General features: G+C 35.1%; 2 protein-coding genes across 3 annotated transcripts in view; one reads left to right on the top strand and one right to left on the bottom strand.

Moving 5' to 3' along the window:
- Positions 1-810: 810 nt before the first annotated feature.
- On the top strand, positions 811-3,194 carry LOC128557464 (uncharacterized). Its single transcript, XM_053544843.1, has 2 exons — positions 811-2,228; positions 2,745-3,194. Exons 1-2 carry the CDS (start codon positions 815-817, stop codon positions 2,972-2,974), a joined length of 1,644 nt encoding a protein of 547 aa, XP_053400818.1. The 5' UTR covers positions 811-814; the 3' UTR covers positions 2,975-3,194.
- A 15,360-nt stretch (positions 3,195-18,554) lies between these two features.
- Positions 18,555-22,754, bottom strand: part of LOC123556860 (uncharacterized) — a 31,246-nt gene continuing 27,046 nt past the window's right edge. For both annotated transcript variants that reach the window (XM_045347910.2, XM_045347911.2), the window contains exons 9-10: positions 20,763-20,995; positions 18,555-20,582 (exon numbers count right to left, since the gene is read on the bottom strand). In XM_045347910.2, the coding sequence (XP_045203845.2) occupies positions 19,933-20,582; positions 20,763-20,995 (883 nt within the window). In that variant the 3' untranslated portion in view covers positions 18,555-19,932. The remainder of the gene's footprint in view (positions 20,583-20,762; positions 20,996-22,754) is intronic.

The following is a 22,754-nucleotide window of genomic DNA, read 5'->3' as shown; positions in this document are numbered from 1 at the left end:
CAGCCACAATAGAATAGTCCTTATAAATTTACATGTTTGTCATTTAGGTATGATATGTTTTAAATTTAATTTTAACAAAAACCTAGAAATATTCTTGGTAAACATTGTTCTGCTTTAAATAGATCTCTTTAAAGCTTTGTGCGCCATCAAAACACCGGACGTTTCAGATCGATGATATTTTAACTATTCAAACAGAATAAAAGCAGTATGAAAAGTGAAACCAATTATCTACCGGTAAGTTACATTCTGTCATTACGTTTTAAATCTATTAAACCTATCAAATCCATTGAAAAATACAGTAGGATTAATTTCAAGGGGTACTTTTTACTGGTAGGACTTATTTTACGGAACCATGTTTACTATAACACCTGAAGTTTTATGGAGGGAAAATTTGAAAATGTGAAAAAAAGTTTTAAATGTTTGCCACAAACCAAAATACTAGTCCAAATGTAAGTTATGGTGGTTTTACACATTATATATGTATAAATGTATATAAGGATCAATATTTAAGGGAATTTTGTTTAGAATAGATTTATATTCAAATTTGCAGTGTCATCATTGAATGTTGTTTACATGCACTTATTAGTCTTAGATCTATAATGTTCTTTCTAAAATGCATGTGGTGAGATGTTTAAGTTAGACAAGTAGCTCCTCTGTTCAGGGTTATTCTAGATAATACAGAAATGATGTTTGGCACATATTTATGTGCATGATTAATTCTGCATATTAGGTAAATTGAAACGGTGTTAGCATAAAATGAACCTCTTCAGATTTATCCCATTTAATTTGCAGTTTGTGCGGGAGGCCAACTACCATGGAAAAGAAACGAAAACTTACATTTTCTTCAGACTATTGCTGCTTTTGTCAAAAGCAGTTTATTTCAACTGGCAAACAAACACTAAACCCACTTAAGTTTGATACATTGCTATCTATTTGCAAGGAACAAAATAATGAAATATCACAAAATATTGTCGCAAATGAAGACAACATTAGAAATGGTGATGTAAAATTGTCATATCATAAAAACTGTCGAACAAAATTTATATATTTAAAACCATTTAATTCCAAACCAGATGTAGAAAATGGTGCCTCTACATCAAATAGTGATCTTGCGACACCACCAAAGTATACCAGGTCACAGTCAGATCAGTTTAGTTGGAAAGAAAATTGTTTCATATGTGGGTGCAAGTGTAGCACCAAACATCGTTCTAAATGGTCAATGGTTGAAGGATCAATTGATGAAAATTCTAAAATGTATTCACAACTGTTAAATATATCTTCATCAAAAAATGACATGAACTTACACTCAAGATTGTTAAGTTGTAAAGGAGATTTGGTGTCTGTGGAGGCTAGATATCATAGGGGCAGTAAAAACAAAAATTGCTTGTCTAAGTATCTGCTGAATTTGCCTAGCCCAAATACTGATAAAGTTCTTGACCAGAGCATTTTAGAAAAAGTATGTACACAGTTGAAAAATGAGTTACATATTGAGACTGAAACAAAACGAAGTGTACTTGAATTGACTGATTTAAAATCGAGAATGATTGAACTTTTTGAAAAACACGGAATGGAAATTGGAGTTTCGATGATGCGCACTAACAGATTAAAAGTTGCCTTTGGAAAAGTTTGGCCGGAACTTATGTTTATTCCACGGGAAGGTACCACCGACCTCGTTTGTTCACGAGAGATTGATGTTGATGAAGCGTTAGCAAAGTATGTCAAGTTAGAGAAGTCTTTTCAGTCGGCAGCCGAACAGAATGATATTGAAGAATGCCTATCCAGTGTATTCTTAGATGAAAATGCAAATGAAAACACAGTTTTGTATGAAGCAGCTGTTATATTGAGAAGACGAATTCAGCAGTCACATGGCCTTGACAATATGTACTTTTCTAAAGATGAGATCAACATTAACGAACAGGTCAAATTCTTAGATCCTTTATTGTTCCAATTTGTAAATTGGGTAGCCTCTGATTCAAAGCTAGAAGATAGTCATAATGATCCAGACCAGAGAATAGTATCTGTGTGTTCAGATATCACATATCTAGTTAAACATGTGATAACTCCCAAACACCTCGGATTATCCATATATCTCCACCACTCATTCGGGAGTAAGAAACTGATAGAGGATTTACACAGTCACGGATACACATTGTCTTACAACGAATATAGACAGTTCTTAACATCTGCAGCATTACATGCATCATCCATGCAGAAGAAGACATTTTCAGGTATATATAATAATAAATCTCATGTTAAATCTCTATTTAAAGATCACCAATGGTTTCAGAAATGTTTGGTCTTTATCAACATGTTATAATGGTCTGACAAGAGTTAAAAATGGTGGTCTTTGCAGACATGTTTTGTAATGGTGGTCATTATTCACAGGTGGTCAAACCGACCACTTATTATCTGCAGACTGCCTTTTATATAAAAGTGCTTTCCGTGAACGGCTGATAGCCATTTTAATAATATACAATGTACTTAGTCTAATAATTATTTGGTGTAAACAATATTTATTAATCACAATTCATTTAAAATATGTACACTATATATAACAAAGGTATACAGGATTGAGTAGGAAACTCTGAGCTTATTTGAAATTCTCTCCTTATATAACATTATAATTATACAATACTTATTTAAATACAAATGAAATTTCACAGCAACAATAACAATAATCACTAAAAATTCTTTAAGGTGTAATCATGTTTGGCTGGAGTGTAATCATGATCATTTTTATAAAGGTGCAATTATCCCTGCTCATATGTCACGGGAAGAAAGACCTGATGATGACCTAATCGTAGTTGCAGCGGACAACTGGGACCACAACGAAGCAACGCTTAGTGGGAAACAGTCTACACATGCCATGACAAGTATCCTGGTAACTGGAAGCAACCGGTGTGCATCAGAGCGCATACCTAGAGTGTCAGAACGGTCAATCAATCTATCAAGTCTACCAGGTATAATAAAATAACACGTAGAGTAATATTTTAGTTTTACTATTATCGATATAATATAATAATAAGAAGAACAGTTATATTTTATAATAATGATGATGACTTATTATTATTATTATACAAGAATATTGATATAATAAGTAATAATAAGTAGCAATGTTTTTAAAATGACATGACAGTAAAAGAACATGTTCATTTCATAATATAGGATGTTTGATATTCATGTAAGTAACTGCATAATTATATTGCAAGCTTCCTTGACATTTAGGTGATCAATAAACGATAAGATTAATTCAATAGCGACAGTAAATTCATTGTAATAACATATTTGTTAATAAAGCATTAATGTTGCAGGTGTTGGACTATCAAATACTCTGGTGTACAAGAAACCTACAAGCAGGCCAATTCCACCACTATCTCCAGTTGAGATCAGTGAACTCGAACCATCCGAGCCCGCCGAAACTCAGAAGATGCGCACAAATGAGTTAATGTATAACATTAATCGATTAGTAACCACTGAATGTCCGCCGTGGACTGTTTTTCAAACACATGCATTTCCTGATTCAGTTCAAGAACCATCTGAAATTGTGTATAATCCAATCATCATGGCACCTCCAAATGATCCAAACACTGTTTACACAACACTTAAACGCACAAAAGAGCAAGTAAATGCATTGAGTCAATCTGTGTGTCCAGTAATATTTGATATGGGTTTGTTGACCAAAGCTCTGGAAATTGTGTGGTCTAGACCTGAGGAATTTGAAGGTGTTGTACCAATTGAGGGCGGAATGCATTTTCTGATGAGTCTTTTTGGTGGTATCGGATTTATCTATGGTGATGCAGGGCTGAAACACTTATTGGTTGAGTCAGACGTTTTTGCTCGAAACACCGCTGATCATATACTGTCAGGCAAAGACTTTGATCGTGCACTTCGAGCATTGCTTATGGTTGATGAAGTGCTAAACAGGCGCCTGTTGATTAATTTTTTCAGATGGGCAGAGGACTATGGCCACACTATCCCGCTGTCTCTTTTTGAGAAGTTTAAGCTTCTCAACATTAGATCAAATGGATCTGACACAGTGTTGGCTGAAATCGGCAACCAGATCGAGGTGACAATCAGCCCACTTTTGAAAATGTTTCGTGCTGAAGGTAGGCTCAATTCACCACTATTTCAGTTCTGGGATGATTACTTGACTCATGTTTCTTTGCCCCTCAAACTCTACTTGCAGCTTCAAGGCATGCACTCTGGGATACCTATATGTACAGTAAGACCATATTGTTGCCGTTTCTCTTTTGTTCGAACCGCACTGTGTATGCACGGTACATGCCTTACATGGTGTTGAACATGAACCGTCTGCCAGATACTCTGTTAGATAGTTTTCAGAAAGGCAAGTTCGTAGCAAAACTCACAGATGGCACGTTTAATTGTGTTTGGATTGATTACGTATTGGAGGTCACTCAGAATAAAAGTCTGAAATCATCAGGTGGAATAGTTGGAATAACACACAATGACAGTGCTTTGATGCGATGGTTCCTATCAAGACCATTAACAGCCAAGTATGCAATGGAGTTTCAATCAGGGCAGAAACCATCGCACCATGACCCTGGGAAACATCACACAGATACTCCTTACCATAGGAAAGCATACAATGAGTCTGTTGATCAAATGCTTAAGCTCTTTGAAGAGGATACCTTCATTGACCCGTTTTGTCTGACTTCACCCCCATCTACCCTTACAAACATGGCCACTGGTGTGCCAGCCCCACCAGAGATTGCTGCAAGTCTATTGGGATGTCACATTACTGGTGAAACGATGTTGCACAATTTTGTACGTGACCGATTTCAGGTGAAAGGCGAACAGCCACCGAAGAAAAAATTCTTTGATCCAATGCCTCGAACAAAGGTAAAGACAATGGGAGCCACAAAGGCATCAGTAAAACTAAAAAACAAGACCCTTAACATCAATGGCGAAGAGATGTACCTCAGATTACTTGCCATCAATGCATACAAGAAGGTTCCATTGGAACGTGTTGTTTCCTTCGAGAATGCCCCAGCTCCCTTAAGTTTGTTTGCAGATGATGGTAGGATGTGTTCAACCAAAAAATCAGATTTCATGCAGAAGTTAGAAAATCTTGCCGGACCTGAAAATGTTATCAGGAATTGTTCTGACATATCACATATTGATTCTGTTGTGTTTGATGGTATGGCCATTATACAAATGTTGCAACCAAGGATGTCAAAAGCCACTTACCAGCAAATGGCTGAAGCATTTTGGGATCACATCCTAAGACTGAGTGCAGGTGTTTTAAATGTACATGTTGTTTTTGACAGGTATGATGAGAAAAGCTTGAAGATGCAAACTCGAGAAAAACGTGGTGAGAATGTATTATCGATTGCCCCTGTCTCAATCCAGCCCAACATGGTCATTGGAGATTGGAAACGTGTCCTGACTAGTAGCAGGTCCAAATCTGAACTAACAAAGCTATTTACAATGTATGTTGCCATCTAATAGCCCGGCATTTTGATAAACTTCAGACTGTGCCGAACATTTTGGTATATGACTCAGCTTGTTAGGTTTTGTGGTTGGGTAAGTCATTAAATAAACCACTTATCAGCTAATTGTCTCTCTACCATTAAGACAAAGGAATTAAATAGCGTCCGTTGAATTAGAAAAAAATAACATTGTCTCACAGGAAATGTGAACTGTTCAATGGGTGATAGACAAACAGTGCCAAAAAAGACATAACCTAAACAAATATGTGACCTAAATAAAGCGAGCCGCACGTATCTTCAGCAATCTTTAAGTGCCTGTGGTGGCCGTAAAAAGTCTACCCGTACTTGGATTCAGTGTTGTTATATTTTCTGTTCCTTTGGGATCATGGAGTCCACTCAATGTTCATAGATAATTGAGATTAGCTTAAGCCGGTGCCAGAGGGGCTTGAGGGGTGTTGCACTTTCCACTTCCACTCATGAACAGACTCAATCAAACCGAGTCTGCTATTATTTTGCTTGGTTGCATTCTATGCTTTCAAAGGATCTTCTTTCAGATTTTATTTACTATCACAACAGCAATCTTAAAGTGCCGTGTGGCGACCGTAAAAAGTCGTCTCCCTGTACTTGGATTCAGTGTTGTTATATTTTCTGGTCCTTTGGGATCATGGAGTCCACTCAATTTTCATGAGTAATAGAGTTCCGCTTAAGCCGGTGCTAGGGGGCGTGAGGGGTGTTGCACTTTCCACTTCCACTCATGAACAGACTCAATCAAACCGAGTCTGCTATTATTTTGCTTGGTTGCATTCTATGCTTCCAAAGGATCTTCTTACAGATTTTATTCCTCATTATGTACTTTTATACAGGCTTACGTACAAATTTATGCCGAATATCATCGTTAATTAAGTTAATGATACTAAAACTGAAACGCCAGATACAAAAACGTATTCAAAATTGTTGCACAATTAGACTCACAATATACAAAAACCTTCTGTCACAAAGGCAGAACATTTCCCAGATCTAGTTTACCGAATTTTGTTATTGCTGCTGCTCTCGAAAGTATTTTTTTTCTAAAAGTCGCAAATACTGCCCAGTTTTGCTAGTACTCGCACAAATAATTGTGACAATGAATGTACCTTTGGCTTGTTAGACATCTCTCTAAAATTGTCCAGAATAGACTTAACATGTTTAAAATTTATGTGAAATGTGAATCGATTATGACAATCCTTTATTTCTCCTTCCAAACTTTACATACTGTATTGTTAACTGTACATTATACCCAAATTTAAACCGGTGTTTCATTTGTTCTTGGTAATACCGGTATAGCGATTGTATTTACTTCAGTATCAAATTTTCAGATCCTTGAACTTTCCATGCAAATTACGTTGGTCACAGTGGGCAATACAACAACCAGTCAGCGTATATTGTAAGTGATAATAAACATCATTCAGCAGGCACTTAAAATTTCCATCATGTTCACAGACTTCGCTACAATAAAGTCCGCAATAGCAATAAAGTATAATGAGAGATATGTCCTGATTTTAGAGAGCCGATTATACTGTCATAGCAATTAGATTATGTTTAGTACAGAAAATTTGTGGATCACCTGCTTGTCTGCTAAAAGAATACTTAAATGTAACGATGGGAATGGACTTTGTCAATTACTGTAATGGACTTTTAAGTCTGCATATTTTGCCTGGGTTTAAAATAAGGAATTTTACGTGTTCGATGATATTATGAAAAGAAGAAAGAGAACAGAGAAAGTCATACAATATATCTTCAGGTTTTGGTTTTACCAGCCATGCATGTAGCAATAAAGTGTCAATATGATTTTAACAAAAATGAATTGTCATGGTTTTATTTAATTTTCTACAAAGTCACTGAGCTATGGAGCTTATATCAGGAACAAAACGCTGATTCTAACACGACCCTATCTGTTATCCTATTAATCAAAGAAGGCTATAAACTGTGTGTTATTATTCAACAATTCATTTTTCTGACGTCACAATTATTACGTCATAGCGAAAAGAAATCAACAGATATCAGGCAAATATTTGATGGATATCGTCAAGTACATACATAATAACCCTTGAAAACGTGTTAGAATCGAAATAATAGATTCTATATCTCAAACAGTGATTTGCTCGTGAATAAAAGCATTCTTTGTCGTTTAGATGCGTATTATTATATTCCTCTGGCTGCGCCCTCGTATATAATTCCTTCACATCTAAATTCCAAACAGTGATTTTATTCAACGACAAATCATTGTTTGGGATATATGATTTCTTAAATAACATATATTGTTATAGAAAGATGGAAATACAGTTCACACATTGATTAAGAAATAATTTTATTTATATCCCAAACAGTGATTTGTCATTGAATAAAATCATTGTTTGGAGTTTAGATGCGATGGAATTATATCACGAGGGGGCAGCAAATCACTGTTTGAGATATATTATTTCGATTCGAACACGTAATCAAGGATTATTTTGTACATCCTTGACGATATCCATTAAATATTTGCCTGATTTCTGTTGATTTCTTTTCCAGCGCACCGCTTTGCCGTCTAACACTTTGCGAATTGTTGAATAATAACACACAGTTTTCAGCTTTCATTGTTTAATAGGAAAACAAATCGGGTCGTGTTAGAGTATGTTATTATGCATGTTGGAAAATGTAATTGTATGCAAAGTGTTTTATGCATTTGTAAGCAAAGTATGTTTATGTAATACGTTGCAATATAAATAAGAAATAAACTAAAAAACTAATCTTACGAAAGACAAGAATGAGAGGAAATGCATAGTTTTAGACTCATAATACTTTAAGATTTTATCAGTTGATCTCCAATTTTGTACACTGCACCTACTGGAAGGAGTTAAGTAAAGAACCATACCTTTAGCACCAGTCATAAACGAACTATATTCATCAGCGATGTGGCTGTCTCTCAGATTTTCAACGTGTATAAAATACGAATGTGCAAAGACACTTCTGCTTGATTATATTACGTAGCCTGTTTACTGTCTTTTACTGGTTGGAATTTAGCCATACTTCATAGGACCATTCACTCTCAAGAGGAGGTGCGCATATTGTCTTCATTATCCGTTGGAATGAGTTTTCAATGAGATATTGCACTTTTAACTGTATGTGCCCAGTCAGTAAATTCCCTTTTTGTTCTTTTAATATGCAAATTTCGGGTTTTACCGATATTTCATGTTTTGTTTTTTATCATCATGACTGACTGACATTGGTTTGAGTCCCATTTGATATCCTGTTACTGACAGTTTGATCTGATAACTATTTTATACATAAATTAATTAGGCTGTAAAAGGGATCTTCTTGTAAACGGAATGCAAGAATAAAACCAGTTTACCTATGCCGCTAGCTTAATATACGTATAGCACGAACTATCAGGCGGACAAGTTTATATCTGCCGTAGTGCGATCTACTATTAGATTATTAGATAACGTGTTAAGTATGGAATTAATTGCCTATAAGTACGACCCTGGTAGACAAACTATTGTATTAATGGCACCGCGTGTAACGTAAATTGCAATTATCGACGTTACAGAAGAGAGTAACTGTGGAAATTGCACTGTCAACTGTAATCAGATGAGTTTTATTACTCAGTTGTAAGAATCACCTGCTTGCCGTCGGACGATAATTAAATGTTACAATTAGCTGTAAGATATCAATTAAAGAAATGTCTTCGAGGATTTATTTGACACTGTAACAGTATAAGGTAGAGTTCAGCTTCTGAGAAGACCATAATAGCAGGAAATTGTACAGAAACAATGAGTGTTAATGATGTTTCGTTTGATGCACTATCTTCTGAGAAATCATTTAGTAGCTACCTTCAGTTCTATAGGTTTTGCTTTGTATCACTGTGTATGAATATTTGACCATGTCGTCTTGTGGTTACTGACACTTACGAACGGGGACACGGTTCACCATGCGTGGAGTGAAGCTTGGCACCAATAATTCATTTAAATTACAAAGTGCTGGTTTCCACATTTCTTGTTTCAAGGCGATGACCTGGTATGTTCCTTTTTTATGTATGCGTGTGTTTAAGGGTTACATGTATGTTTTTTAGTTTTCATTCAGCTTTTATTTTTGGCTTTTCTGTTGGTCTTTTGTCATATTATCAGTTCCAAATGACTAAAATTAAATTTGTAAGAGACTCATATTGGTTACAAGTATAAACGAGATGCAAAACATACGATTTTGTAAAAATAGACCTCCTTATTGAAATGACAGTCGAATCTGATATGGTCCAGGAAAAGGGTTCAGTAGCTTCTAAATACTTATTATTTTATACAACAGAACATTCATCGACTTACATTTTTAATTTTATGTTACTAGAACAAGAAGAGCTGTAGCAGTAGCATGGGCTATTGTGAACAGCATTTTTCGGTCAACATTTTTACTGATATCGTTGATGTCAATATTTTTAAAATGGTAATATTGCGCTGCTTCTAACGCTCATGTTGACAATTTGAGCGATTCATATATAGTTTGCTGATCACAAGTTTGCCGTTCCAATTCGCGCTGTAACATTTGAGTAAGATTTAACGCTGATGATATTAAATTTACGAAGACATAAGGCAGTACTTGAAAGAAAAATATATGTCAAGTGGTATCAGAATAACTGATAATTTACGTCCTTTTTAGCAACAGTAAAACTGTAGGACGGTAAAAGCTGTTCACTATATAAAACGCGTAAGGATTGTGCGTTCCTAAATAATAAAGGAGTATGCGAACAATTAGTACACAATTAGCTATGTAATCAAATTTAGAGACGGACCTGTATAGGCTTAAAAGATTTTAGACAAGTTATTAGTTATACTATAGACAAGATTGTTTTAACAGCGCCAGAGACATGTCACAGTCGTCATATCATTTTGATACAGAGTAGAGACAATCGTAATAAAACATATAGTAAATGTATATGGACGCGAGACCAGAGGCACATGTGATCTAGACGTCTTACATATGATTCTAGGTATACTTAAAATCACTCTTATTTTCACTCGAGGCTACATATACAAAAGCCTTTAATTATGTAGCCAAGCGATTAAAAGTCATCATTCACGGGTTTTTTTTTTTCACTTTTCCAGAGTAAGCATTGTAATTTGCTATATTTTTACATAAGGTGAAGTTATACAGTGGAACTACATATATTGTCACATTTCTTTAATTCTATCGTTAATGAATATTCATCTTCATATTTTTGATTTACTACTTTTTGTCTTGTACTTAAACATTCAACGTAAAGTGCGTACTATATCGCTTGCTCCCTTACTCACTCCGATTGTAGCCGATATTCTTATGCAGATTGTAAGATTCTGAAGAGAATTTTTGTCTTGTCCTGATGTCGTCGTGGTTAATCTTGTAAATCTACTTCATCTTGAAAGTGGCAATGAAAAGCTCTCATGGAGAAGTTGCTGTCACTCACTGTTGTAACTCAGACTGTTTACTCTGAGCATACATACACGTCTGCACTTTTATACCAAATGTCTCGAACATTGTACATTTGAATACTAACTTAGATAAAACAAATGTGTGTAGAGAGAGAGAGAGAGAGAGAGAGAATCTTAAAATGTCTTATATATGATGTAAAACGAAGGTTTCTACCATCATTTTATAACAGAAAACCGAACTGTAATATGACGTTAAGGGTAGCCAAATACCTTTGTCTTGTTTATTTTTGTATGACGTCAGATTACGCGTGCAGTGTCACGGAAAGGGCTTTCATTGATATATTTAGACCGATGTTGTTTTTACAATATAAATGCTTTTTTTCTTTGAAATTCAAAATGTACAGTGAATGTAACATAATAGGGTTAGTATATACATCATAAGGGAAGAACATATGTTCCGGTTCAAATATCAAACACTGCTGCGCTAAACCATTACTGTGTAGTTTTGACTGCGTTATTTCATTATATTTATTAACCTATTATGTATTCGAAGGCATATGAGCAATGAGAAAGAAGCACCATCTTAAGAAGACAATCGTTTATTATGTCCGAATACAAATTACACACCCGTTAACCGGTTCCGAGCAAAACAGTTCGTGGCGGACAAAACAGTTCACCGATATTTTTGCCGGTATCTGCATTGGGGTAAGTATTCTCCATCCAAGAATCGGTTGGTGCAAAATATGTTAAAGATTTTTATTTCTGTAAAAAGTAGCATAAACGAAGAACATGTCATGTGCTTCCCGTTTAAAACTAACTTATATTTAGTAAGTTATGACGAGTTAAAAGTGTGATTTTGTTGAAAAAATGTGAAAACGAAAGTTTATCACGGTATATTTAATTCACTTTTCAACTTCGGTCTATGGTATTAACGTCAACCTTTATAATAATGTTTGCCCTGAATATTGTCCAATTTTTAAGTGACAAAACGCAATATTCAACGAGTTATAGACATTCAAACATGACATGGTCGAAAAAAAGTGTGGCGGCATTGCACAGCTTAAGGTTATTTGTGTGGCGAGCAAGAGCAGTCCTGTTTATTTTTTAGTTTACTTTAATAAATGATCTAAATAGTGATATCCAGCTATGAAAAATAACGTTTGTAATCAGACAACAGCAATTTACACTAATTTTTATTAACAAACAGATGTAAATCAAAGCATATATAAGTCATACAACCGTCTAACAATGTAATATATCATCAACACTTCTTCATACATTTTTAAATTATGTTTACAGTGGTACGGTAGTTTGATGTGATGCCTTCCCATTTAGGAACGTTCCACTTACTTTATTATATCATTTGTGATATTTCTTTCAGGATCACAATGCACATGAACCTGTGCTACTACTGCAATACAACAGCTGACGTTTATAGGCACTTAATTCAGCACCTCTGTAATAGCCATAGGTTTGACACGTTCAAGTACAAACAACTTGAGCTTGACTGTCGTACAGGAAAAACTAGATATCGAACAAAAATATTTGAATGTATTAAACCTGTGTCACATATATTATCCGTTGATGAAAACAATCATTTACACATATCTCTTCTTGAAGAAAACACACTGAAAATTCTTTTTTATCTGAAGTAGCAGAAAACAATCTTTCACTAAACGTTAACGAAAACAAGGAATAAGGAAACACTTCAACATTCAAATTAGAATCCTCTCCCTGTTTTTCAGAAGAAACAGACCCACCTGAAGTAAATTTAACTGATATTTATGACAATATACCTGAGGTAATAGAAACATTACATGAACATGGTCAGTTAGAATTATATAAAAAAAATGGCTATCACTAGTCGCTAGTAAACAGTTCCCAATGGAAAACATATGTTATTTGTTGTTCCTCGATTTTGTAGAATGGTCTTCGAAATCCTCGTCATCCCGGTTGAGATATATGCATGAATTTTTTAAAAAAAATGGGAAAGTTGGTTACAAACTGTTCCATGGGAAATTGTTGCGTTTCATGGCTGGTCCCCGAAATACAGGTCAAGTTGTAAGTTTGCAGCAAGTTCTTGGTGATTGTTCTACACAAAACTCAAGTTTAAACTTTGCAGTGCCTTCTAAACCAATCATAGCCCAGGACGCATTGGAACCAATACTACCAGGTGTTTTTGTAGACACTATGAAGATGTTTGCAATCTATGTAGTGGAAAACCCTATCAAAACTGGCATAGACGGAAAGAAAATTGCAAGGGGTAAAGGCAAAACAATGGGAGATATAGATTGCTGGTGGTTCGAGCCTGATCCAACACTGACTGACAGAAAAGCCCGATTAAAATCCAAAAATATGTTCTTTTTACAAAATACATGTGCTGGTTTAATAGTGCCAACTATTGACTGGTGATGTGTATATTCATTATACGCATATTTTACATCACTATATGCATACGAATTGCATCATGTCATCCCCGCTGTATTTTCTGAACATTGCTGTGCTAGTACCATTTGTTTTTGTCAGATTACAACGAGTAACAGGCTTGATATCACTATTTAGACCGTTTATTAAAGTAAAATAAAAAAACAACACAGGACTGCTCTTGCTCGCCACACAAATAATTTTGAGCTGTGCAATGCCGCCACACTTTTTTTTTCGACCACGTCATGTTTTAATGTCTATAACTCGATGAATATTGCGTTTTGTCGCTTAAAAATTGGACAAAATTCAGGGCAAACAATATTATAAAGGTTGACGTAAATACAATAGACCCAAGTTGAAAAGTTAATTAAATATACCGTGATAAACTTTCGTTTTCACATTTTTTCAACAAAATCACACTTTTAACTCGTCATAACTTATTAAATATAGGTTACTTTTAAACGGGAAGCACATGACATGTTCTTCATTCATGCTACTTTTTACAGTAATAAAAATCTTTAACATATTTTGCACCAACCGATTCTTGGATGGAGAATACTTACCCCAATGCAGATACCGGCAAAAATATAGGTGAACTGTTTTGTCCGCCACGAACTGTTTTGCTCGGAACCGGTTAACGGGTGTGAATTAGGCTTTTGAAATATTTAAAGTTATCTATATTCCCATTTACTACAAAGCTCTCACACCCTAATAAGAATTCCTACAAAAATATCTTGATTTTCAAGGCTAAGTCTTTACTATAAAACTTGAATCTAGAGTAAATGACAACCAAGCTTCTAGCATTCAGGATTTGGCATTTGCGAATTCCAGAATTTTCTAGGGCAGAACACCACTACAGAAATGTTACAACACTTTCTAAAAAATAGCAAAAACACTTTTATTAATAATGCTCTCAAACACAAAATAAGCAAATCTAAACCCTTTATAATAGACCTTTTGAGACCGTTTTTAAATACATGTACTTCCTTCGAATATATTTCTTTGGGTAAAACGACACAACACACTGGTGAAACCAATTTATGACGGAGGTTTCTTTCTCTCAGAACTCACCAGAGTACAGAATTAAGCAGCATTTAAAATATCAAAGTTTGCGGGGAAGGACCCCACATCCCATCAGCGGGATTGATTCCCTTCTCATACTCTCCCTTATCCTGGTCCCTGAAGTCCGAAGACGTTGGTTTCATATAAGATACTGCGTATACACCAGCAGATTTGTGGACACACCATCGCGCCAATTTTAAAAGCCAGCATGCATAATTATACTTTTTGAAAGCCTAAAATTTAGACCTAAGGATTTTGTGCAGCCAGTAATATGTAAGCTGGAGTCCAGTAGATAGCGGATTTCAGATTACATTCTTAGTTATACAATGAAATCTGTGAAAAGACCCTTTGGAAGTAAAGAACGGCATACTCAGTTAGACTGAGTCTGTTTATAAGAGGTAATGAAATGTGGAACTCCACTCACTTCCCCCTTGCACCGCTGAAGCGGAATTCTGTTACAGTAAAAATGAATGTTCTCCATGATCCAAAGGACCAGAAAATATAACAACTCTGAGCCCATGTACGGGGAGACCTTTAACAGCCACCATAAACTGATAGAACTGTATGATTTCAACGAAGCTTCTTTCTCAAGCAGTTCACGGTCTGATTTCACTTAGTGTAGAAAAAAGGCGGGGTTTAGCTTACATTAGGAATAGACAGGAGTTATGCTATTACGATGTTTGTTTAAATAAAAGCGATTATTACTAAAAATATAGGTTAACATATATATTTTGCTTGAATTTACTTCAGATTAGCATACAGGTGTGTATAAGGTAGTCATTAGCAAGAGCGGGGATATCATATCTCAAAATGTTGTTCATAATGCCATTGCCATAGAGCTGTTCTGCAATTCCCTTTTCTCAGGACAGTATCTCCCAGAATACGCATAATTTCTCCATGTATATCCATTTGATAGCTCATTTATTTATTAAGGTACCAATCATCATCATGTATATGTATTAATATCAAAATTGAAGCATTTTGCTTATCGTTGATGACAGTGGTCAAAGTTTGAAGCTATATTTAAGATTAGACTATTTCTTATCACACAACGTGCGTTTTAGTTTCTGCATAAGAAAAGTATAACAAATAATATATTGAAGGAAAATGAAACTGTCTTTGGTTTACTCTGGTGTTGTTAAAAAAGTTATTCAGGCTTTCAAAAGCAGCAAAAAGTACTGGTTCCAAGAAAAATCCCATGATCTCACCAAGATGTTCAAACGGTCGCCACTAAATTAAAGTGAACGCGGAAATCCTGAACTTGTCAACCCTCTTTCTTGTCAAAATATGTGCAAGAAATAGGTGTTTTGTTTTGTATGTATTAAACTGATTGCCTTTGCATAGAAGCAGGCTTTAAGCGATATGTGCAGCTACCTTCCGAATCCATTTATATGCCCTTTAAATGTAAGCGCAACATTTACTAAGTACTTTGACATTGAATAGAAAAGGTGGAAACTCCACAGGTCGCACAACAGGACAAAAATGAAAATGTTGCAAGCTCGGTTTGATTAAGTCTTTTCATGGACGGTAGTGGAGATGCATGCTACTGTCTACGCCCTCTAGCTCCTGGTTTAGCAGAAGGGCGGATTCAAAATTACGATCATTTCAGGTTCAAGGACATCCTAACCACTCAACGTGTGAAGCTGTGTTGAAGGGGCTCACATTTTACAAACAATAAGTTTATGCAGCGAAACACAGCTTCGAACAAATAAAAATAGGTGGGCCTGAGGTCTAGTGGTAACACGCTTGACTGTCAGTCCAGAGATCCGGGGTTCGAATTCCGGTTCCAGGCACTGGAAATTTCTGAGATCCTCTTGAGTGTCTCCCACTTAACCAAGAAGACTGTACTTGTTCTTCCCATGAAAGACGGTTTCGCGTATCGATGCTATACACCGCCCACGTTAAAGAACCAGACTGTCTATTAGCAAAGGGCTAGGCTAAGTTAGCTGGACAGGCCTGTATCTAAATATTTCTGTCTATCTGTTCTGTGGGCTTTATCTCAATCTATCTCTCTGGTCAGATCGCTCTGTGCCTGTATAGTAGAGGATGAATTTCGCGCCTAGTGTGACTGTCTTTGAACGTGTTTATCATGAAAGGGCGCTATATAAATCTGGTATAATAATAATGATGATAATAATAATGATAATAATAGTAATAATAATAATAATAATAATAATAATAATAATAATAATAATAAAAAAACGCTGAATATCCTGTACTGTTAGAGAATGGTTGTTCTAAGAGAAAAGCCAGAAAAAAATTCTAACAAAAACAAAAGCAGTCTGCGAAATTTACATAATGTTAAAGTATAACACATGTCCTGATATAGAGAATACAATAACTGAATGGATTTTTTACTAACCCTGGTATTGTATTTCTAATAAAGTTCCACACAACACCTTTTATAATCTCTAATGAATACTTATTGTCGAAATAATTCTCAATTAAACCCAATCTTCTGGTTATAACTTTTCAAAAGATGTTAGTTCCAAAGATAACTAAATCAGAAAAGCGTTTTCGTATATAATATATATTTCGGATACGCGCAGGCTGGTCTGGATCCATGCTGGTCGCAAAGCCACTATGTTGGTTTTCTCATGACGCGGCTCATATTACGACTTTTCCAGCCTTTGATCATACTGGAAGACCCCAGGTGCCCCTCCGGCCAATGAGCGGGCATAATTTCTCTATGATATGTTTGTTATGTTAGAGTTCTTTCTAAAAATGTATAGATTTAAATACTTTTTAAATTGAAAAAGCTACACACCTTTTTAAGATTCTGCACAGAATATATCATAAAATTCTTATGCATGTATTTGGTCCCCAATTGGTTCCAACTTTATAGGATTGGATTAAAAAGTCATTATATTAAGTGTTTTCATTACATAAACATTTTGACTTTTTTAGCATACTATATCAATGGACAGATGTGAAATATTAAAAGATTTATTCGAAGTATCATAGTAAACATGTATTTTATCTAAAAACGTGCTGATTTCGGTCATTTCAGAACTAAAATTCAATCATACGCAACACTACCTTTTTACTAACATTATAATTATGATGGATGTGAGAGGGGATTTTTTATTATCATAGTTAAATGTGTTACTAATAAACGAATTTTGAGGATGAAAGTCCAAATTATTGTTTTTACTTCAGCAGAGATCACGCATATACATGTTGCATTTCGGGAACACACTGTGTATTTCACATTGTGTATATTAATCTAAAAAAATGAATACTTTAATTTTCGAAAGCTGAAAAAATAGGGGCCATTGTTGAGAACGCGTTTTTTCTATAGTTTTCACACGAGCATTTTTGTCACAGTTGCGTTTGTTGATTCACCTGGCAGGGATAACTTTTATAAGTCTTTAGCCTTCTTGCGGCAAGTGATTCTTCCTTTGCGACCAGTGCAAACCTAGATTCGAGCAGGCTAATCATGGTCTGCACTGTTCGCTATTCAGTAAGTAAATTATCAATGAACATCCCTTTGAATAATAAATGGTACGACCCATATTGAATGACAGACCAGTTCATTTTAGAAATTTAGGTGGGTAAAGGTTAATACTGTTCTGTGACATTGTAAGCATGGTGGTTTAGAGTCAGACCTGGTTTTCACTAAACAACCGGTTGACATTCCCCAATGATGGTTCTAGGGTTCTAAGGTTCTAAGGAGGTGCCATTACTTTTTGTTTTGTCCTTATTTTCTAATTACTTTGTTTCTATATTATGTAAATGTAAATAGTTTTCACGTACATACATACAATGATATATTGTTTTGGTTTCGGACAGGCTCCGTTTTTTTTTTTTGGTACTAGACCATTCCTATTGGGTCTTGATTTTGTTTTCACACGTGCAGTCTCTAAATAGTACATCGGCTGACCAAATTTTCTTTATTTATGTCTTTTTCTATCGCATACCTCTATCCGCTACTTTGTCCTATCGTCTAATTTTATCCTTTATGTATTTATTCCAGCGCACCCCGTAATATAGTAATTGGCAGAATCACGTTACCACATAGACGTAGGCACATAATCACACAGTCTGTGAACAGTACAATAAAACACTTCTTTTACAATATATGTATCGTGACATGAAAAAACTCTGACTGTACGAATGAGGATATATTCGGCACTCGCAACTTCTGTTACGTTAAATGGACTGAAAATAACGTGATGAAAAGAAAAACTAAAACTTGTGGTACCATCTAGATTTTATTATAATCTAATCTAAACGACTTCGTGGCACACATATATATTTGTATATAAAAGTACAACAGAATTACATTTGTTCTGTCTACTCTATACCGTTCACTGTTGTAAAAAATCAGAAAAAGTACATTTTATAAGTGTCAAATGTTTCAGTGACATCCAATTAAAACTTTGCCAAGCTTTGGTAATTTGGTATTTATGTTGTTTGCAAATACCTCTCAGAAAAATGTGCGTACTAAGTTTGTAAACTGTACTCGAATCAGACGTGTTTTGTGACCCCAACGATCTTTTTTTTTGTGATAAAAGGACCTTATTTTATGAAAATCATTTGTATAACGTCATCACTCATTCACCTCAAAACTATACAAACCATACCTTCAGATTTACTTGGAAACATTTGCTTAACATTTATCTGACATTACTACAGACAGGGCTTTAGAAAATTACTTAACCTGTATCACCTGTATCTTTGACTGTATTATACAAACAAAAAACAATTAAGGAAGGCATTTCCTACAAAGCCACACCATTTATTCTGATTATGTCTATGCTTGCGTCCTACATATTTGACAATTAGACCAATCCTATTTATATTCGTGGATATACTTTTGATAATAAAACAATTTCTTGCTATAGACATGGATACAGATTTAATCATTATATATACATGAATACATATTTGATAATTAGACCATCTTGCTATATATTCATGGATACATATTTGATCATTATATATACATGGATACATACTTGATCATAAGACAACCAATTCTTGCTATATTCATGCCTACATACTTGGTGATTGGACTAACTCACAATATATTCACGAATATAGACCAGCTCTTGTTATATTTATGGGAACATATTTGATCATTAAACCAATCTTACTATATTCATGGATACATATTTGATAATTATATTATACATGGATACATCATATGTTATCATTATAATTATATTCATGGATACATATTTAATCATTAAACCAATCTGCCTATACGGACTTGTTATATTCACGGATAATGATTCTACCAGTTCTAGTAAAGAAAGCTTTAAACGTCACACTGAGAATAACAAGATTGTCTCACAACAAAAATCATATAAACCATATAAACATCGTGTTACCGCTTTCTATCTCAAGCCAAACAATATTCAATTACTTTTAACATTTTGTGTCATACTGTCTATATGTTACCTTAAAGAAATACAACATGTAATGTGACGTTTGCTTACATATTTGAAAGTTATTTCAAATGACACAATACTGATACAATAACTATATTTATATAAGGTTTGATTAAACTACCGGGAGGTACAGTTGTTTTCTACAGTTATATGTTTATCGTCTCCTTAAATGGGTATATACAACTACACATTAGTAACAGGAGTTTTGCTATCGTTTACGTCCGTTTTTTCCGCTATAATGGTGTTCATTTGTCCATATCCACCATTCATTTTGCATGCACTCTTCCTATATTCTTTCATTATTTTATGAATCTCCTCAGTCATCGGTGCTATGACAACAATGAGTGCCATGACAACGGCAAATATTTGTGTGCCCCAAATCCAAAAGGAAAACTGGGTAAGGTCCATCTTAGGAAACATAGCCATAATTCCGGGTATCACCACTGCAAAAGCAACAATGCACACAGCGCCACCGATATAAGCTACAAGTTTGGCGCGTCTGAAAGTTGCCGCCATCTGTTCAAAAGTTGGTTTACCCTCGTATTCCAAGCCTTTCAAATCCTCTCTGTAGTTCAGTTCCCAAGGATTTAGAGGATTTTCTATGTCGTACATCTTTTGCCATTCTAAGTTCTCAACATCTATACTTTTGATTTTATGAGTGAAAAGTGATACTATTATACAGCCGAAAAGACTTGCACCAAAACTACTGCATGTTCCTGCCAAAATGGCATAGTTTTGTACGGTATTTTGAAGAAATTTACCAAGTCCCCCTTCGTAGAATGAGGCAGCAGCAAGAGTAGCAGCGATTCCACATAAAAGACCGGCAATTCCACCTGAAAAATGTCATAAATCAACTGCATGACCACCTTTTTTCATTCTCTCGTGTGTCGTTTTCTTTGGCGTAACAGCAACCCACTACTTTTAATCAGCGGTATATTATTAAATAAAAGTACTCTTCTTAAATATTTTTTCTGCAAAACATTATGAAAAATACTTATCATACTTCTCCTTACCTGAAATGAGGCCCTTTCCGGTTGCTTTCACCCATATTATAGAAAGTATCACTGGAGGAAAGCAAGGTATGGTCACAATTGCGCCACTGTAGAAAATCCAGTTCAGATCTATTCCGGTTTCGAACACGACCAGGCCAAGAGGTATGATTGAAATTGTAACCATGACAATACACCAGTCTTTGAAGCCTATCAGGCTGTCCTGGTACTCTCTGTAGCGTCCATGCGTACTGCACCTAATTGAAAAGAAGGTGACAAGTTTATATTTGGAGAAAGATTAAAAGCAAATACATATGACTTAATCACACGAGGTAATAATTTTAAGCAGAAGAGTTTAGGTTGTTACAAGATATAATAAATCGAAGTATCAGTTTTAGTTTCAGACGTATTCCTAATATTACGTTAAGTCTATTAAACTAGTCCAGAATTCATATACATTTGACAAGAATTTTTACAGTTTATAAATGAAAAATAATTATATCCTCTGCTATCTTCTGATAAAGTTGTTTTATTGTCTTTTCCTGACTTGCGATAGATAAAGTGAGAGGATATCTACTTGTAATTGAAAATTATGAAATTTAAATTCGTGACAGCGTGTATGAGAAATTCGAAATTCTTGAATGTATATAATACGTTTCGCAAATTTCACTATGCTACGTCAGGAAAAAGTATATATTTCACGGTAGTGCTTAGGTTTTTTTTTTGAAATCTAAATACTTTTAATGACACCTCGATATCTCTTGCAATATCTTTCATACTGCAAGTAGAACATTTATGAAACGTATGTCATCAATTACATTGAAATTTCAACAAAACCGTGTTATGTATTTCATTTTTAAAGAAGTCACAATATACATCTGAATAGTTTTATTTGACAAAAAAGTCATTTTACTTTAATCACCGTTTCCTTTTACAATATAGAAATTCATTTTGTTTATTAACAAAATTCATTTATTTGTATTTTGGGTCTTTTGAAACTGGGATGAGGATGCAAAGTGAATGACAGTGTATCATAGCTTTTATCAATGTTTGATAAAAATGAAGTTTGTAAAATGAAAGATATTGCAAAAGTATCGATAGGCGTTAAAAGTTCGTGAAGTGTATTTATCAAGTGGTAAATGATCTTTGAGTTCATTAGAGGAAAGTTAAGGAAACAGCCTACAGTGACAAAACCTGCGATTATTATACCTCAGATATAAAGCCTAGGTGGCTAGGTCCAGGGTGAACTGTTAACCTGAGAGTTCAAAGGTCCAAATACAAAGTACACGGGGGTTATATAAAGACCAGGTGGCTAGGTCCAGGGTCAACCGTTAACCTGAGAGTTCAATGGTCCAGATACAAAGTACACGGGTGTTATATAAAGCCTAGGTGGCTAGGTCCAGGGTCAACCGTTAACCTGAGAGTTCAAAGGTCCAAATACAAAGTACACGGGGGTTATATAAAGCCTAGGTGGCTAGGTCCAGGGTCAACCGTTAACCTGAGAGTTCAAAGGTCCAAATACAAAATACACGGGGGTTATATAAAGCCTAGGTGGCTAGGTCCAGGGTCAACCGTTAACCTGAGAGTTCAAAGGTCCAAATACAAAGCACACGGGGTTATATCTGAGACATGTTATGTCCGTCGATCCGTTTGTCATTCGGGCTGTCCATCTGCCTGTCAATCATGTACGCCAAATATCGAAGAGTTCACAACACAAGTTATTAGGCGCAAGGCCAAGGTCAAATTTGGCGGTCAAAGGTCAAATATGTAAACTTTGTATCTTCTCCATATTCTCTAAGATAGAGTGCTGAGCGCACAACCCATGTCACTAGGTTCAAAGCCAGGGTCAGACTTGGAGATCAAATTTCATTCTCTTGGTGAAGGATTTATGGTTTGGGCTTTTCTCTCATATATATACTAGGCAAATGTCATGATTATGTTCCATAAAGACAATTAGTTAAATTTAGCATTTAGTTATACATCAGACAGACAATAGTCCATAAAAAACTAGGAAGC

This window comes from Mercenaria mercenaria, chromosome 5 (assembly GCF_021730395.1).
Source record: "Mercenaria mercenaria strain notata chromosome 5, MADL_Memer_1, whole genome shotgun sequence".
Lineage (NCBI taxonomy): Eukaryota > Metazoa > Mollusca > Bivalvia > Venerida > Veneridae > Mercenaria > Mercenaria mercenaria.
This window is presented reverse-complemented; position numbering and strand designations above follow the sequence as displayed.